General features: G+C 42.2%; 1 protein-coding gene across 1 annotated transcript in view; it reads left to right on the top strand.

The window, feature by feature from the left end:
* Positions 1-17187, top strand: part of TIAM1 (TIAM Rac1 associated GEF 1) — a 269436-nt gene that overhangs the window by 196332 nt on the left and 55917 nt on the right. Inside the window, exons 12-14 of the mRNA XM_059921431.1 lie at positions 1895-1976; positions 7558-7644; positions 15869-16093. Of these exons, the coding sequence (XP_059777414.1) occupies positions 1895-1976; positions 7558-7644; positions 15869-16093 (394 nt within the window). The remainder of the gene's footprint in view (positions 1-1894; positions 1977-7557; positions 7645-15868; positions 16094-17187) is intronic.

The following is a 17187-nucleotide window of genomic DNA, read 5'->3' as shown; positions in this document are numbered from 1 at the left end:
GACCGTGGCCAAGGGCCCTGTCTATATTATACTAAGTTATTGTCTGAAACTGGTAAAAAACACAAAGACTTTCACACCAGTTACAAAGAAGAGAGGAGGTAATATTATAAAAGAATAGGAAAGCTTATTTACAAAGCTAAATTCCCACGGGATCTTTGGAAAACCATTTGGAATTTTCCAGATGATTAGAACAAACGGTGATATACTGCCACCTAGGGGGAGAGTTTGGCTCTCAAGGAAATGGAAAAAATTAAACTAAGCTTCAAAATACGTCGAAGTGAATACATTTCATAACATTTTATTGAGCATTCCATGACATTACAAATTAATCATAAAATTGATTAGATTTGGTATGTATAGTTTTGGTGACTGTAATTTTCTGAACTAAAGATCAGTAGATCTAATAGAACTGATTTCTTCTAACTTCAGAATGCATTGGTTTGAAACTTTTTCTGAAGTATAGAAAGAAAACCACATGAAGTTATGCCCTCAACATTAAGTCATGCATTTGGTGGAAGTTGCATTAAATTAGGGTGTTCTAGAGGATCCAGGCCGTTGGGTCAGTGTTCCCAGCCCCTGCCCCACCCCTTGGCTTTCTAGTATTACAGCAGCCGGTCTTCCAGACTCCGGAATCCTAAGCATTGTGCTCTCCTCTCCCACCTGTCAACTGCCCGAAGAAAGTGAAGAGAAAGAAACCTGCATTTTTTTCATACTTGTCTGAACAAAATTATTTCTGGACAGATGACTGAGATGAGGGCAAGTTTAAATAATCACCGAGACTTCCCTTTAGTGCTAAAGGACAGTTTTCTGTTATTGACTTTGGCTCAAAATAGATTTTCATTTTGAAATTAAATGACAAATTTTAAGTTATATATGAGCCTTTGACACGTTAATTTGTTTTGGAATTTCTATCATAAATTTTGGAAGTGGCCTTTGGCTTACATACTGAAGAAGTAAGGTTTGGTACCCTTTACTGTGGTACCCCTGAGTCCCACCAGGAAACAGTCTGGGAGGCATTATAGTGTAATGGGGAGAACTTCAGTGCTGGAGCCGGTGAGACCTGGGTTCCAATCCCAGCTCTGCCCAGGCTGGTCTTTTGACCTTAGGAAAGTACTTTCTCTGTAGCCTTTTTCTCTTCATTTGTAAAATGGGGATCACATTTGTCTCATAGAGAGCATGTGAGGGGCAAGAACACATGGTAAAACCTTCATAAGTTACCGTCCATGATGATGCTAGGTCCAGACATCTAGTATAAATTAAATTAATTGAAATAAAGTTTCTCTGTGAACTGCCAGTTACTCTTATTTTTTTTTCCATGTTTTCTTGGGTTTCTGAGAGAGGTGATTGATTTATGTACTTCAGTTTTTTCAGTAATTTGGTGTAGTCTAATGGCTAAAAGAGAATATTATCATTTATATAATCTGTCGTCTGTTTTAATGCTATAATTTTTCTCTGCGTATTTGTACTATTGTGCACTTTTTGAGCCAAAATGGTATATGAACAGAAGAGAATGGAAGCACAGAGATTTCTCCTATCCCTATGGATCCCATATCAAGATCTTTATAACCTCTTCTTGATGTTAATAATTTTTTTCCCCAGTACTGAAGATTTTCGATTACTTTAGCATTATTTTTCAGGTGTGCGATAGATATAGGGTGGGAAAAGACATACAGAGTGATGTCAAGGAATTTATTTAGAAACTGGAACTGGAGCTAAATCTGGGAATGTGAGTTTAAGTTTCCACTTTGAGTCTTAATGGGGTCAGTTCAAGAAAAATACTGGGATGTGATGAGAATTTGATTTCAAATTCTGAAAAAATAGATTTACAAATTGATGACTATTTCTAAGTTATTTTTAATGAAGTCTTAATTAGGCTTCTCTTTGTCATTTTCAGCTGTACAAAGAAATTGAAATTTGTCCAAAAGTCACTCAGAACATCCAGATTGAGAAGTCAGATACAGCCGGTGATAATTATGGTATGTTTCTTTTTCTTTGATCTTTGGTGTTCTTCACGTTGAAACAATTCCTGTGTAAACATGCACTTATTTACAATTCAATAAAAGGCCTTTGGGGCCTATTTAAAACAGATAGCCCATCTGGCTTCTGTGCTCTGCTGAGCAGCCAAAATAAGGGGAAAAAGATATTTACCCTGGGTATGATGAAGGTTTCAGCTTTAAATTTTGTAACTTTAATCATCGGGGTTCGCCTGTAATAAAAAAGAAATGGATCCACTGGGAGGAGATTATTTTATTTTATGATATACCCTAGTAATGAAGAAATTATCCTTTCGTACCTCTATCCCCCAAATATATGTATTAATTCTCCTTTCCCTCACAAATGATGTTAAAGGAACTTATTTTGGTGGGAGTTGGGGTCCCCAAGACCACCCCTGGGTTTTTTGGTTCACTAAGTGGACCCACTGGACTCAGCTTATTCATGACCACGGTTTATTACAGCAAAACTATACAAAATAGCATCAGTAAAAGGGAGAGGCACATGGGGTGAAGAGCGAAGAAACCAGGTACAAGCTTCCAGAGTCCTCCCCAGTCACACAGAAGTCCATAATTCCCCCAGCAACAAGCTGTGACAATGCGTGTGAACTGTTGTCTGGTAGGAAGTTTGTTAGTGACTCAGTGCCCAGGATTTTTATTGAGAGGCTGGTCATGTAGGAACCCTCTGCCCAGCATATACCAAAATTCCAGCCTCCCAGGAGGAAAGCAGGTGTTCAGCACAAACCACGTTGTTTGTACAGATTTTAGACACAATGAGCTACATTAGGGTATTGGGAACCCTCCCAGAATCCGAGTTCCCAGATGCCAGCCAGGAGCCAAACTGATAAGCAGGCCTTTCAAAGAATAGCAGTCAGGCTTGCTCTGTTAAGGCTTTCCTATTGTCTACATTCTGGTGTAGTTAAGTATGTAATCCTTTCCACAGATTTAAGACTAGTCTTAGCATTACACTTTATGACTTGGATAGTAGTGAAGTTGGTGCTTGAGTGAAATACATAGGGAAACCCATATGCTGTATCAGGGCTAGATCAGTCAGGAGGGAGAGGTTAGCTGAGACAATGACCGTCACCAAAGCCCAGTGGCTCCAAACAGTGAAATTCTTTCTCCTGTTCACCATGCATCCTCTGTGGGTTGGCTGGGACCCTTTCTGTATGTTGTCCTCACTCTAGGACCCAGGCCTGCAGCACCTGCCACCTGGGACATTGTCTGTCTCCTGGCAAAGGGGAAAGAGGGAAGGTGGTGATCTGGGTGCTGGCTCACTCCCAATTCACTTGTCAAAGCAGGTGACTGGAGTGGGGGGATGGGTAGGTGGGCAGAAGAGTGTAGTCCTACTATGTACTGGAAAAAAGGAAAACTAGAAGACCTGGTGGAAAGATATAAAGGTCACTGCATATGCTCGCTTACTGCGTATTTCTCTCTGAATTAACTTATTAGGCTTTTTAACATTTCAAAGCCTTCAAACCCTTTACTGGGCAGCAGCATCTTCAGTATCCCTGCCGAAGCCTCTCCCGCAGGCAGCGAGTTCACCTCTCAGAGCACTCACTGGAGTGCTTTGGCTTAATGAAGAGAACCTAATTTCCAACCCCTGGCCACTTGCCGTTACACCCTCACGCTGTTTACTTCTTGACCTTAAAACTAAAGACAGCATGAAGCCAGAGGACATTTTTGATGGCAAGGGATAAATGTGTCTGAAGGCTTATTATGCAGCGGAAGCATGACCTCAGTAATTAAAGCAGTAATTGGTAGCAGTGCTACAAATAAGCATCTGGGTCCTCCAAACTGAAATGTACCATATCCGTTCCTCTTTTGTCTTTGGTTTAGTTAATTTCTCTTGAGTAAGGGGAAAATGTAGCAAGAAGCAAGACAGGGCTGAATTTCAGAGCTCTTGGAATCAAATGCTAAGGTGGACTGCTTTTGGGGACTTCCTTGGCGGTCCAGTGGTTAAGACTCTGCCCTTCCACTGCAGGGGGCGCGGGTTCCATCCCTGGTGGGGGAACTAAGGTCCCATGTGCCGTGCAGCGCAGCCAAAAAAAAAAAAAAAGATGGATTGGTTTTGGGACTCCGAAATAGAAACTGGGCATAGAACCGCTATATTTTTTATCCTTTTTTTTTTAAATTAAAGTGGCTGAAGTACTCACAGAACCTGTTTACATTTCCATGCTGAAGCTGTTACAGGGCATCAGACATCAACCCAGAGGGTACTGTTGGCCGTGCTTCTCACATGACCTGACATAAAGAAGCAGGGGTTTGGGGGTTTTGTTTTCATTTCTGATCTGTCATGGAGCACCCCTGCTTTTGTAAACTACAAAATCCCTTGCTTAGAGGTTGTGGCAGTGTCAGACACTGAGGTTCGCAGTGCTGTAGTCTTGCTTTCTGTCCTTACATCGCTGTCAGTTGCAGCCTATCTGTAGTGGTTCCTGGACTTCACCTTGGAAAGCCGCCACGCATGGCTAATAACCTTAGGTAAAATCATTTATTCTCAGTGCCCAGTTTGATGTTGGCAGAAGGCGTTCCCACAAGTAGCTAAAGAGTCCCCGAGTCCTAAGAAGACCTGGTTGTCTCTGACCTCAGAATCTCCCAAGGATTCTAAATTCAGCCCACCTCTCTCTGACATTAGCACCTAAGTGCAGCTTCCTGCTATACATCAATTTCAGTATATGTAAGTTACTAGCACACATCAGCACACATACAAGATCTAACTATAAACCAGATGCTGCTTTCTATTGTAGAATGCTTTAGGGAGGAAATTATGACTTAATAATTCCACTGACTAAACAAATGGAAAGATTTAACACTTGCCTAATTTCTCTCTCTTGCCCCTCCCTCTACCTCAGCCCTCAGGACTCTCTCAGACTTGTTGTTGAAGTTAGTTCAAATAGTTTTGTAATAGACTAAGCATGATCCCCTAGGCTGCCTTGAAGTGGATGAATGCATCATTTCAGCAACTGAGTATTCCTTCTTCTCTGGGGACTGGTTAGACTATTAGACTTTTGGTCTTGTGTCCCCTCTATGTCAGAGATGTCTGCACTTTTCTCACTTTCTCTCTTTCACTGTATCCTGGACCCTGGTTTTGAGTACTTCTATTTTGTTTACTTTGTTGTCCTGATTTATCTTTGGTCATGAATTTCAGTATGAGGAAACTTCTGGTTATTCAACATATGGGTCTGTCTTCTTCGTTTCTTCACTTAGTTTTAATCACTTCCTTCATTCTCAAGATCATATGCCATTCATGGTGCTTCCTGGTCTTTGTAACTCTTAAGCCTTTTGATGGGTGGATATATTGGGTTTATATTGAATAACTCCCTCTGTCTTCTGTTGGCAGTCATTTTGGACCGTATTACATTGGTCTGCTGGGAATTACATTGCTGCTATCCTATTTAAAAGAAAAAAATATGCTGACTTGAGCAGCTGACATCAAAAAGTCTACAAATAACAAATTTTGGCGAGGATGTGGAGAAAAGGGAACCTTTCTACACTGTTGGTGGGAACGTAAATTAGTGCAGCCTCTATGGAAAATAGTATAGAGGTTCCTTAAAGAAACTAAAAATAGAACTACCATATGATCCAGCACCCCCGCTCCTGGGTATATATCCGGAAAAAACGAAAACTCTTAATTCAAAAAGATGCATGCACCCCAAAGTTCATAGCAGCACTATTTACAATAGCTTGGACATGGATACAGTGGAATATTATTCAGCCAGAGAAAAGAATGGAATATTGCCATTTGTAGCAATATGGATGTGCCTAGAGAATATTATTTCACAGCTTAGCGAAATAAGTCAGAGAATGACGAATACTATATGATATCACATATGGAATCTAAAAAATAATACAAATGAGTACATATTTGTTACTGTAGGAGATGGTTATAATCCCCACCTTCCCTCCAGTGTGCAGATTATTGGCATCTTGAAATGCAGGCTGCTCCTTGGGACTCTTGACATCCTTAGTGGTAAGGAAGGAAGGCAGCAAATGAATACCCATCTCCACTGACTTTGGTTTAAGGTGACTTGCAGTAGGCTCTCAACACATCACCTCTCCTGACAATGTGTTCATTTTATTTTTAATAGAATAAAATTTGAATTAAAAATATAATTAAAAAATTTGGTCTCAGAACTTTATAAAATGGTAGCATTTTAGAAAGGAAATGCCTGTATTTTAATGAATTCTATTCATCCTCTCCCTGATGTAGTCCTTGATTCTGTATCTATTCTAACAGATAAAAGAAAAAGAAAATCTCTGCTGCGATGCAGATAAATACGCCTGTGTTAAGGCTAATGTCATTTAAGTGGCTCGTGTCTAAAATTATTTTTATTTCAGTGGGACTTCTTGAAGAGTAATCTGAAAGTTAAAAGTTGCTGTAAGAATGGAATTTAAAATAAGAGAATAAAATAAAGACTTTGGAAAGTCCTCAGGGGGTGGGCTCGTATAGTTCCCTATCCGAGGGAGTTTCGCTACCCTAGTGGGTGATGGCATTTGGCAGTTTTGCCTACGTGTGGGTACCTATTTCCTGGTCCTGTGAATGATACAAAAAAAACATGTGTTCATTATGACATGAACTGAGAAGTCTCAGTGAATCCCTGGGCCCCAGTCTTTTAATTAATTATTCTATTTTGTTGTTAGTTGCCTGCTTATTTTTTGAAACCACTGTTTTTTCCTTTGTCTAAGCCTTATTTTTCTCCCAGAGCTGAAATCATTCATGTTATATCTTTACAATTGTATTAATTTCCATTGCCCTTTTAAGGTTATCTACCAAAGTATTTTATCCTGAGGGAAAGTCGGTGTTGGTTGTGGACATTGCATTGATTGATCAGAAAGAGTTTTACATGAGACTGTCTAGAAACAGAGGTGACCAAGGCTTGTAGCCATAGGATTGGGAGCACTTAGAACCTCAGGGCCTTGTTCTGCCTTATTTTCCGATGGATGTAGCAAAACCCAAGATTAATTAACTAATGGGCTTTGAGCTCTGGAAGCCTAGACAGGTATAAGATAATCTTATGATCAAACACTAGGAGAATGTGCAGTCCATCAGTTTCAATATGAAGAAGGATTTCTAAAGTTTGTTGCTACTTCTCCCTGTTTGCAGAATTTTACTAATTAAAGCAGTGTCCACACAGCAATATATATGGATGAACACACATCATACAGTTGTTCTGTTGACATGTCCTAGGACATAGATTTGCTGAAAAAAGTCAAGGGGACCCAGATGAGATAAGCTGATTGCTTCTGTTTTGTGCCATGGAGGGAACTGTGAGAAAAAAAGCAAAACTATGGCATTTATTAGCAAGCAGAGTAAAACAAAATCATTTTCTTCCATTTGAGTTGATAGGTAGGTTGTATGAAGATAGATGTACCTGGTAATATTAATTTTTACAGTGACTTCTTTTAGAGTGATCTAAACATACATTTTTCTACTTTGTGAAACAATATGAACAAGGAAAAACTACAACCCCAAGCAGTGAACATAGCTAGTTCACAGCAGATTCTTCTTATTGTTCTCTCAACACTCAGAGGGTGTGAGCCTTACCTGGCTGTCTCTGTTTCCTAGGCTTTTCACTTTCTTCTGTGGAAGAAGATGGTGTTCGAAGGCTCTACGTGAATAGTGTAAAGGAAACTGGCTTAGCTTCCAAGAAAGGTAAGTTACTAAGTGTCTTGTCTTGACTTGTCTGTCTTCATTTCCCTTTTGGGTTTCTCTAGTTGGTGGATGAGAAGGATATGCCCAAAGGTTCACCCCTGAAGAGTATTTAAATGTTGTCTCATCGAAAACTCTTCCAGGGAATTCGAGTATTATTTCCATCAGCTCAATTGTGCAAGGAATGTTGCCTTCTTGGATTTTAAATCTGATTTTGGGCCCATCTCCATGGGGTTGATGGGAAATTCCCTTCTAATCAGAAGTGGTTGTCCTTCCCTACCATCTGGGATGGAATGGAGGTCCCAGGGATCTTCTTGAAGCAGATTATTCGGGAAGACCCCTCTGTGCTTTGGTCTGCACTGGTTGAAGCTGACACTGGCCTTTGCCTGAGCTTGCAAAGCTCCTTCATGTTCTGTTGCTGCCATTCATAGAGGAATCTTTGTAGAAGTTGAGAACCTAGGGGTTCAGGATCCTGACTTCCTGCCCTCCTTAGAGAGCTCTTCTCTGCTACACCCTGCCTGCAGCCCTACAAGGGCTCATAGTGTTGTCTGTCTAGGCTACTTGTGGAACCCCAGCTCTCCATACTTTTTCTACTCTGAGAGAATCATTTCAACCTAGATTTTTTGCTTCCTACGTTAGTTTCCTAGGGCTGCAGTAGCAAATTACCACAAACTGAGTGATTCAGAACAATAGAATGTATTCTCACACAGAGGCCTTTCAAACTTCTGGCCTCCTGATGTTTTCTCATCAGGAGGCCAGAAGTTTGAAATCAAGGTATTGGCAGGGTTGTTTCCTTCTGGAGCCTCTGCAGGAAGAATCTGTTTCACGGTTCTTTCTAGATTCTGCTGGCTGCTAGTAACCCATGGCATCCTTGGCTTGTAGCTGCATCACTCTAATTTCTGCCTCTGTCCTCACATGGCCCTCTTTCCTGTGTGTCTCTCTGTCTTTACATGGCCTTCTTATAAGAACACCAGGCATTGGATTTAGGACCCACCCTACTCTGGTATGACTTCATCCTGACTTAATTACATCTGCAAAGACCCTATTTCCAAATAACGTCGCGTTCTGGGTGGACATGACTTTTGGGGGGAACGTTCTCAAGTCACCATACTCACTGTAAATGCATTGGGCAGGTAGGTAGGGCTTAAAATCCACCTTCATTTCATTCTTCTTGCTATGGAATTTTTAGCTTCATCCAGGCAGTAGCAAAATAATGCCCATTGAATATAAAAGTCCAACATGTCTTGGTCAGTTACACTTGGATGTGATACCTGTATCTGTTCTGCTAGAGGACGGTGGAGCAGCTGGGAGAGGATGGAATGCCTGCCTACCTTTCCCACCTCCTCCCATGTTCTGGGGCAGCTTAGTTCTGGGTGTTCATGGCTTACAAACTCCCTGTGCAGCTTACTTTGCCCTGTGCTGTCAGCACCGGAGAAGTGCTACCCACAGACTTGGCTCTGCACAGAGATGGCAAAAGTGTGCCCAATCGGAAACAAAGTTCAAGTAATTTATCTACTGCTAACGGCCATGGACAAGGATTTTCCTTCATTTTCCTTCCATATTTTCGAGGCCAAAGGCAGGCCGGAGGCCAGAGTTTGACGCATTCAAAGCGTATCTCAGCTAAGAGCAGAGGTGACGGGGCTTATTCCCCTTTAAACCCCAATCTGATTTTTATCTCTTTCAGCACGAGTGTGCCGGTTGGCGTGCGGGGGTGGGGAAATACGCTGCCCTGGTTTTAGTCACATCCTGTTTTAGTCCTTTGAATCCAGGAACACTGGTGTTAGATAAAAACAAACGGTCGTCTGCTGCAACTCCCTTGCCCCATATAGCACTGCTCTCTGCAGATGCAAGAGTGATGCCCACTTGTCCACCTGGGTGGCAAACTATTCCCAGTATCCGGCCTGCAGAGGGCTGTGTCGGGAGAGGTACTTGAGGTATTTGATGTTAAACGTAACCGCTATGTGAAGACTTCCCGATAAGGAGAGCTCGCTGTGGACCATACGGCCTCTTTGTGGACGTCTCTGATTATAAAACATCCTTCTCCCTCAGCTTGCGTTCACTCTTTGCCTCCTCGTTTATAGCCAGCCATTGGTGTTCATGATGTGCTTCATGTTACGACTGCTAAGTCTTTTCCACATTTGACACTTCCAGATCTTTCAACAATTCATTAGAATGTAGAATACACCTCTGGTCATTGCCCTCTGGACACTATCCAGATGCTAGTTCTGCTAGAGGACGGTCCAGATTTTAGTGTTTCTTAAAATGACCAGAATGTGGTGCAACCAAGGGGCGTCTGGTGGCACGCAGCCTAAATTAGATCTGAATATTCTGTTTGCATTAATTGAACCTACACTTTATTTATTTTTCTTAGCCACCTTGGGCTTTTGGCCTGTGATGGGCTGATGGGTAATTCCCATATTCCTGCTTTCTCTTGCCTACCTCTTACTCTGTGTTGGATCTCACGTTGGCTGTACTTGTAGAACTGACTTTTGGAGCCAAACTGTGTTTACACTTATCTCTGTTCATCTTGGGCCTGTTTGGCCCATTGTTCTGCTCTTGGAATCATCTGAGGTTGGGATCAGGCATCTTCTTTGCTGTCATCTAAGTGTCTTCCAGATGGCTCCACAGGACACAGAGAAAGCTCTGTGCTGTATTTTTCTAGACAGATAGATTAGATGCTTCACAACTTCTACCGTGGGTGGTGGGGATCATTTTTGAGTAGGCTCAAAAATTCCAAAAAAAGTTTTCCTCTTTGTTCTACCAAATATTAATAATGAGAGTTAATGTCTTGAATATCTTCCACATGCCAAGTGCTGTGCAAAGAGTTTTATGTGGATTATTTTGTTGAATCTCATTTAATCCATGCCCCTCTTTACATATGAGGAAACTGAGGCTGGGAGAGATTCAGTAACATGCCCACGGGCACAGAGCTGTTACACAGTGGGGTTGTGACAGAAGGACCCTGACAAGGTACTTCATTGCCCACCACTGCTGGGCCCCCTGCTCTCACTTATTAAACCTGAGACTAGCGCACTCAGGTAGGCCCTGTATTAGTTTCCTAGGGTTGCCATAACAAACTACCACAAATTGGGTGGCTTAAGAAACAGAACTGGATAAAACTAAAAGCTGGTTCTTTGAGAAGATAAACAAAATTGATAATCCATTAGCCAGACTCATCAAGAAAAAAAGGGAGAAGACTCAAATCAATAGAATTAGAAATGAAAAAGAAGTAACAACTGACACTGCAGAAATACAAAGGATCATGAGAGACTGCTATAAGCAACTATATGCCAGTAAAATGGACAACCTGGAAGAAATGGACACATTCTTAGAAAAGCACAACCTTCCAAGACTGAACCAGGAAGAAATAGAATATATAAACAGACCAATCATAAGCACTGAAATTGAGACTGTGATTAAAAATCTTCCAACAAACTAAAGCCCAGGACCAGATGGCTTCATAGGCGAATTCTATCAAACATTTAGAGAAGAGCTAACACCTATCCTTCTAAAACTCTTCCAAAATATAACAGAGGGAGGAACACACCCCAACTCATTCTACGAGGCCACCATCACCCTGATACCTAAACCAGATAAAGATGTCACAAAGAAAGAAAACTACAGGCCAATATCATTGATGAACATAGATGCAAAAATCCTCAACAAAATACTCGCAAACAGAATCCAACAGCACATTAAAAGGATCATACACCATGATCAAGTGGGGTTTATCCCAGGAATGCAGGGATTCTTCAATATGCACAAATCAGTCAATGTGATACACCATATTAACAAATTGAAGGAGAAAAACCACATGATCATCTCAGTAGATTCAGACAAAGCTTTTGACAAAATTCAACACCCATTTAGGATAAAAGCTCTCCAGAAAGTAGGCATAGAGGGAACTTACATAATAAAGGCCGTACATGACAAACCCACAGCCAGCAGCATTCTCAATGGTGAAAAACTGAAACCATTTCCTCTAAGATCAGGAACAAGACAAGGTTATCCACTCTCACCACTGTTATTCAACATAGTTTTGGAAGTTTTAGCCACAGCAATCAGAGAAGAAAAAGAAATAAAAGGAATCCAAATCGGAAAAGAAGAAGTAAAGCTGTCCCTGTTTGCAGATGACATGCTACTATACATAGAGAATCCTAAAGATGCTACCAGAAAACTACTAGAGCTAATCAATGAATTTGGTAAAGTAGCAGGATATAAAATCAGTGCACAGAAATCTCTTGCATTCCTATACACTAATGATGAAAAATCTGAAAGGGAAATTAAGGAAATATTCCCATTTACCACTGCAACAAGAAGAATAAAATACCTAGGAATAAACCTACCTAAGGAGACAAAAGATCTGTATGCAGAAAACTATAAGACACTGATGAAAGAAATTAAAGATGATACAAACAGATGGAGAGATATACCATGTTCTTGGATTGGAAGAATCAACATTGTGAAAATGACTCTACTACCCAAAGCAATCTACAGATTCAGTGCAATCCCTATCAAACTACCAATGGCATTTTTCACAGAACTAGAACAAAAAACTTCACAATTTGTATGCAAACACAAAAGACTCCGAATGGCCAAAGCAATCTTGAGAAAGAAAAACGGAGCTGCAGGAATCAGGCTCCCAGACTTCAGACTCTACTACAAAGCTACAGTAAACAAGACAGTATGGTACTGGCACAAAAACAGAAATATAGATCAATGGAACAGGGTAGAAAGCCCAGAGATAAACCCACGCACATATGGTCACCTTATCTTTGATAAAGGAGGCAAGAATATACAATGGAGAAAAGACAGCCTCTTCAATAAGTGGTGCTGGGAAAACTGGACAGCTACATGTAAAAGAATGAAATTAGAACACTCCCTAACACCATACACAAAAATAAACTCAAAATGGATTAAAGACCTAAATGTAAGGCCAGACACTATAAAACTCTTAGAGGAAAACATAGGCAGAACACTCTATGACATACATCACAGCAGGATCCTTTTTGATCCACCTCCTAGAGAAATGGAAATAAAAACAAAAATAAACAAATGGGACTTAATGAAACTTAAAAGCTTTTGCACAGCAAAGGAAACCATAAACGACGAAAAGACAACCCTCAGAATGGGAGAAAATATTTGCAAATGAAGCAACTGACAAAGAATTCATCTCCAAAATATACAAGCAGCTCATGCAGATCAATATCAAAAAAAAAAAAAAAAAAACAACCCAATCCAAAAATGAGCAGAAGACATAAATAGACATTTCTCCAGAGAAGATATACAGATAGCCAACAAACACATGAAAGGATGCTCAACATCACTAATCATTAGAGAAATACAAATCAAAACTACAATGAGGTATCACCTCACACCAGTCAGAATGGCCATCAAAAAATCTACAGACAGTAAATGCTGGAGAGGGTGTGGAGAAAAGGGAACCCTCTTGTACTGTTGGTGGGAATGTAAATTGATACAGCCACTATGGAGAACAGTATGGAGGTTCCTTCAAAAACTAAAAATAGAACTACCCTACGACCCAGCAATCCCACTACTGGGCATATACCCTGAGAAAACCATAATTCAAAAAGAGTCATGTACCACAATGTTCATTGCAGCTCTATTTACAATAGCCAGGACATGGAAGCAACCTAAGTGTCCATTGACAGATGAATGGATAAAGAAGATGTGGCACATGTATACAATGAAATATTACTCAGCCATAAAAAGAAAGGAAATTAAGTTATTTGTAGTGAGGTAGATGGACCTAGAGTCTGTCATACAGAGTGAAGTAAGTCAGAAAGAGAAAAACACATACCGTATGCTAACACATATATATGGAATCTAAAAGAACAAAAACAAAAACAAAATGGCTCTGAAGAACCTAGGGGCAGGACAGGCGTAAAGATGCAGACGTAGAGAATGGACTTGAGGACACAGGGAGGGGGAAGGGTAAGGTGGGATAAAGTGAAAGAGTGGCATGGACATATATACACTACCAAATGTAAAATAGATTGCTAGTGGGAAGCAGCCGCATAGCACAGGGAGATGAGTTCGGTGCTTTGTGACCACCTAGAGGGGTGGGATAGGGAGGGTGGGAGGGAGGTGCAAGAGGGAGGGGATATGGGGATATATGTATACATATAGCTGATTCACTTTGTTATAAAGCAGAAACTAACACACCATTGTAAAGCAATTATACTCCAATAAAGATGTTTAAAAAAAAACAGCCAGAACTGTATTCTCCCACAGTTCTAGAGGACAGGGTCTGAAACCAAGGTGTGTGCAGGGCTGTGGTCCCTGGGAGGCTCTAGGGGAGAATCCTTTCTTGCTTCTTCCTTCATCTGGAGGCTCCAGGTGTGGCAGCACTGCTCCAATCTCATCCTCCGTCTTCACATAACTTTCTCCTCTTCTCTCTGTGTCTCTCTTTTGTGTGTCTCTTACAAGGACACTTTTCAGTGGGTTTAGGACCCATCAAATAATCCAGCATGATTTTATCTCAAGATCTTTTACTGAATTACAGCTGCAAAGATCCTGTTTCCAAATAAGCTCACATTCCCAGGTTTGGGGACATGGACATATCTTTTTAGGGTCCACCCTTCAACCCACTACACATTGTTATTCAACCAGTCACAGCAACCTAGAAATTCTTTTTTTTAATTATTATTTTATTTTTATTTATTTAGTTTTTGCCCGAGTGGCTTGCGGGATCTTAGTTCCCTGTGACCAGGGATTGAACCCAGGCCCTAGGCAGTGAGAGCCCAGAGTCCTAACCACTGGACCGCCAGGGAATTCCCGCAAACCTATAAATTCTTTTAAAAAAACAAAAAACTTGCAGATGTTTTTAGTTTTTAAGTTGTTTCTTCTTTTTCTCCTTATTTTACCTCCTCTAATATCTAACCAAAAGAATTGTCTCCAGGAGAACACTTAAAAACCAATAATTGCCTTTCACATGTGGAAATTTTGTGTTTTCAATTCAAATGCTGTGATGCCAAAATCTTTCACCTAAAAAAATGGAATGGTTAGTCTCCCAGAATTCTGCCTCTGACGTGGAGGAAAACCTTCTCATTTCTCTCCCATTGCCTCCTCACCTGCGATGTTTCTTGGAGTATTTTATGATAGAAAATTGATTTCAAGTATTTTGGAACCCTGAGTAAAGCTGGCCGATAGGTGTGACCCGGTGAAGTTGGGAAGTGAGAACTTCTCTGCGGAGTTATTTTTCTGTGGGATCAGAGTGAGAACTGCGGGTGCCTGAGGGACTCTGTGGCTTTGTGTTTGGCAGTTCATCCTTTGTCTCTGCCCTTCAGTCACTCCCTTTTTCAAGTTTGTTTTTCCACATTAGTCTAGAAAATAAGAATCAGACTCCCTTCTTCTTCTTAACCGAAGGGAAACCTTATTTCCTCTCCTGTTCTTCCCTAATCTCTCCCTTTCTCAAACTGCTGGAATGTTCTTTTAATGTCAGGTGGACCTGCCCCGGGTCAGTCCCAAGTTCTTGTTCTCCTAGGCTGGGCTGGTTCACGGCCGCTCCTCTGGGTCCCAAGCTTCGGCAACTCCCCAGCATGCTTTGCAAAAGTAGCAGAACCTTTGGGGACCTTCAAAAGGCCATTCACCCCAAGGTCCTGATGTAGTTTCAAATAAAAGGTGGGGGAGGGGAAAATACGGTTGCATTTGGTTCCGTAAACTATCGTCTCTCAGTGTGTTTGGAATGAGATGACCTTCAGTGGTTGTAGCCGAGGCGATGCCTGCATTTTGGTTCCGTAGAAATGATTCATAGACTTCAGCTGACTGTGCACACGTGTCCGCCGTAGCACAAGAAGGCATGGAAGTTGCCGCAGTCAGGGAGCCTCTCCATCTTTTCCCCTCGAAATGCTAGGACGATAGCCAGAATCAGCATTTGCGAGGAGCAATTGGCAGATGCGAGGAGCAATTGGCAGATGCTTAGAGCACATAGACTCAAGAAGGAATAAATTTGTTTAGCGGGTGTATTCAGGACGGGATAGGCATACTGTGACATCCCAGTCTAGAACCCTCCAAAACCAAAGCCCACCTGATCACCCGATGATTTCCCCTTTGCGCACTACGGCCTGTTTGCAGCAACACCTATAACAGGAGAGCTCGGTGTGCCCTTTCGAAACAGGGCGTCTAAGATGCTGTGATCTGATTTGATGCTGCAGCTGCTTTTACGCGTGTGTGACATTAAACATTTTCCGTCTCGCGTTGGCAGGCTTGAAAGCGGGAGATGAGATTCTTGAGATCAATAATCGTGCCGCGGGCACCCTGAATGCCTCTGTGCTCAGAGATTTCCTCGCGCAGCTGTCCCTGGGCCTCCTGGTGAGGACCTGCCCCGAGCTGGAGGGAGGAGCAGAGCTGCTGGGAAGCCCGCCTCTCCGGCTGGACGGCCCCGCCGACCTCAGCGAGAACCCTCTCGCCTTTCTCACCAGCAACACAGGTATGGCTGTGCACCGGGCTGCCGCTCGGAGGCTGCCCATGCGGCTTGCGTATTTCTGTGGATTTCCTGCATCTGGCAGGTCATCTAAGATGTGTGAGTAAGATGAGCAGATTACTGAGCTTCCTGTCGAAATTTCAAAGGGGCCAGGAACTTTTGTGCTGGTGGAACTACTGTTTGGCTGCAATGGAAAGCTTTATCATTGCTGCTGTTGTTTGTCATTTGGGAGAAAGGTAAATGGGTAGAGGCCACTGTCTCTTGGCTGTGGACAGAGAGTCGGAGACACAGAAGTGCCAGGAGTCACTTAAGATGCTGGGGCCCCTGCCTTCCATGGCGCCATCCCCCAAATCACCCAGCCCTGCTTTGCCTTCTGTGGAAGAGGAAGATGTGGGATGAGATGCCCAGAGCGGAAATATGCCCAGAACTGGTGTCTGGTCAACTTTTCTCTTGGGCCCTTGTGACCTAGAGTCTGGACAAGAGCCCATCGGGTGGAACCCCCTGCCCTGCCCCGCCCCATCTGCCACTTCTCCTGTTTGCACGTTTCTTCCCGCTCCCTCTGGCAACCTTATACTCATTCAGAAAGGAACAGCTGCCCTGGGAAGCCTTCCTGGCACCCCACCAAGCTCCCCAGGACCCTGCAAAGACATCTTTCACATGGGCCCTGCTCCTGTTATACTCTTCCTACTTGCTTGCGTCTCTCTTTCTCCTGAGTTTGTTTCCTGGTACGAGACTTAGGTTTTCTTCACCTTGCTACACAGGCGCCCATTCTTGTTCAGCGGGAGAATCAGGGAGCAAGGCCACAGGGGAACAGATACGGCTATCATTTACCTCACCATGACCTGGTTCTAAAGTTGGGGTTGATTTGGTAAGCTGGGGTTTGGGATTTATTTTCTCTTTAAAACTCGGGTTAAAAAAAGTCTTCATTTTCCATTTCTGAGTGTAGGTACTCTGAGTATTCTTGTTTTTCAAAGTCCCTTCTGAAGCTTGGCTTGGTTAGAATAAATCACAAGCGGAAGCCTTGTGACAGTTCATCCTTTTATTGGGTGGTTCCCTAGGAGAATTTGACAAGTTGAGGCTCGAGAGAATCAATCACACTT

This window comes from Balaenoptera ricei, chromosome 4 (assembly GCF_028023285.1).
Source record: "Balaenoptera ricei isolate mBalRic1 chromosome 4, mBalRic1.hap2, whole genome shotgun sequence".
NCBI classification, from domain to species: Eukaryota; Metazoa; Chordata; class Mammalia; order Artiodactyla; family Balaenopteridae; genus Balaenoptera; species Balaenoptera ricei.
This window is presented reverse-complemented; position numbering and strand designations above follow the sequence as displayed.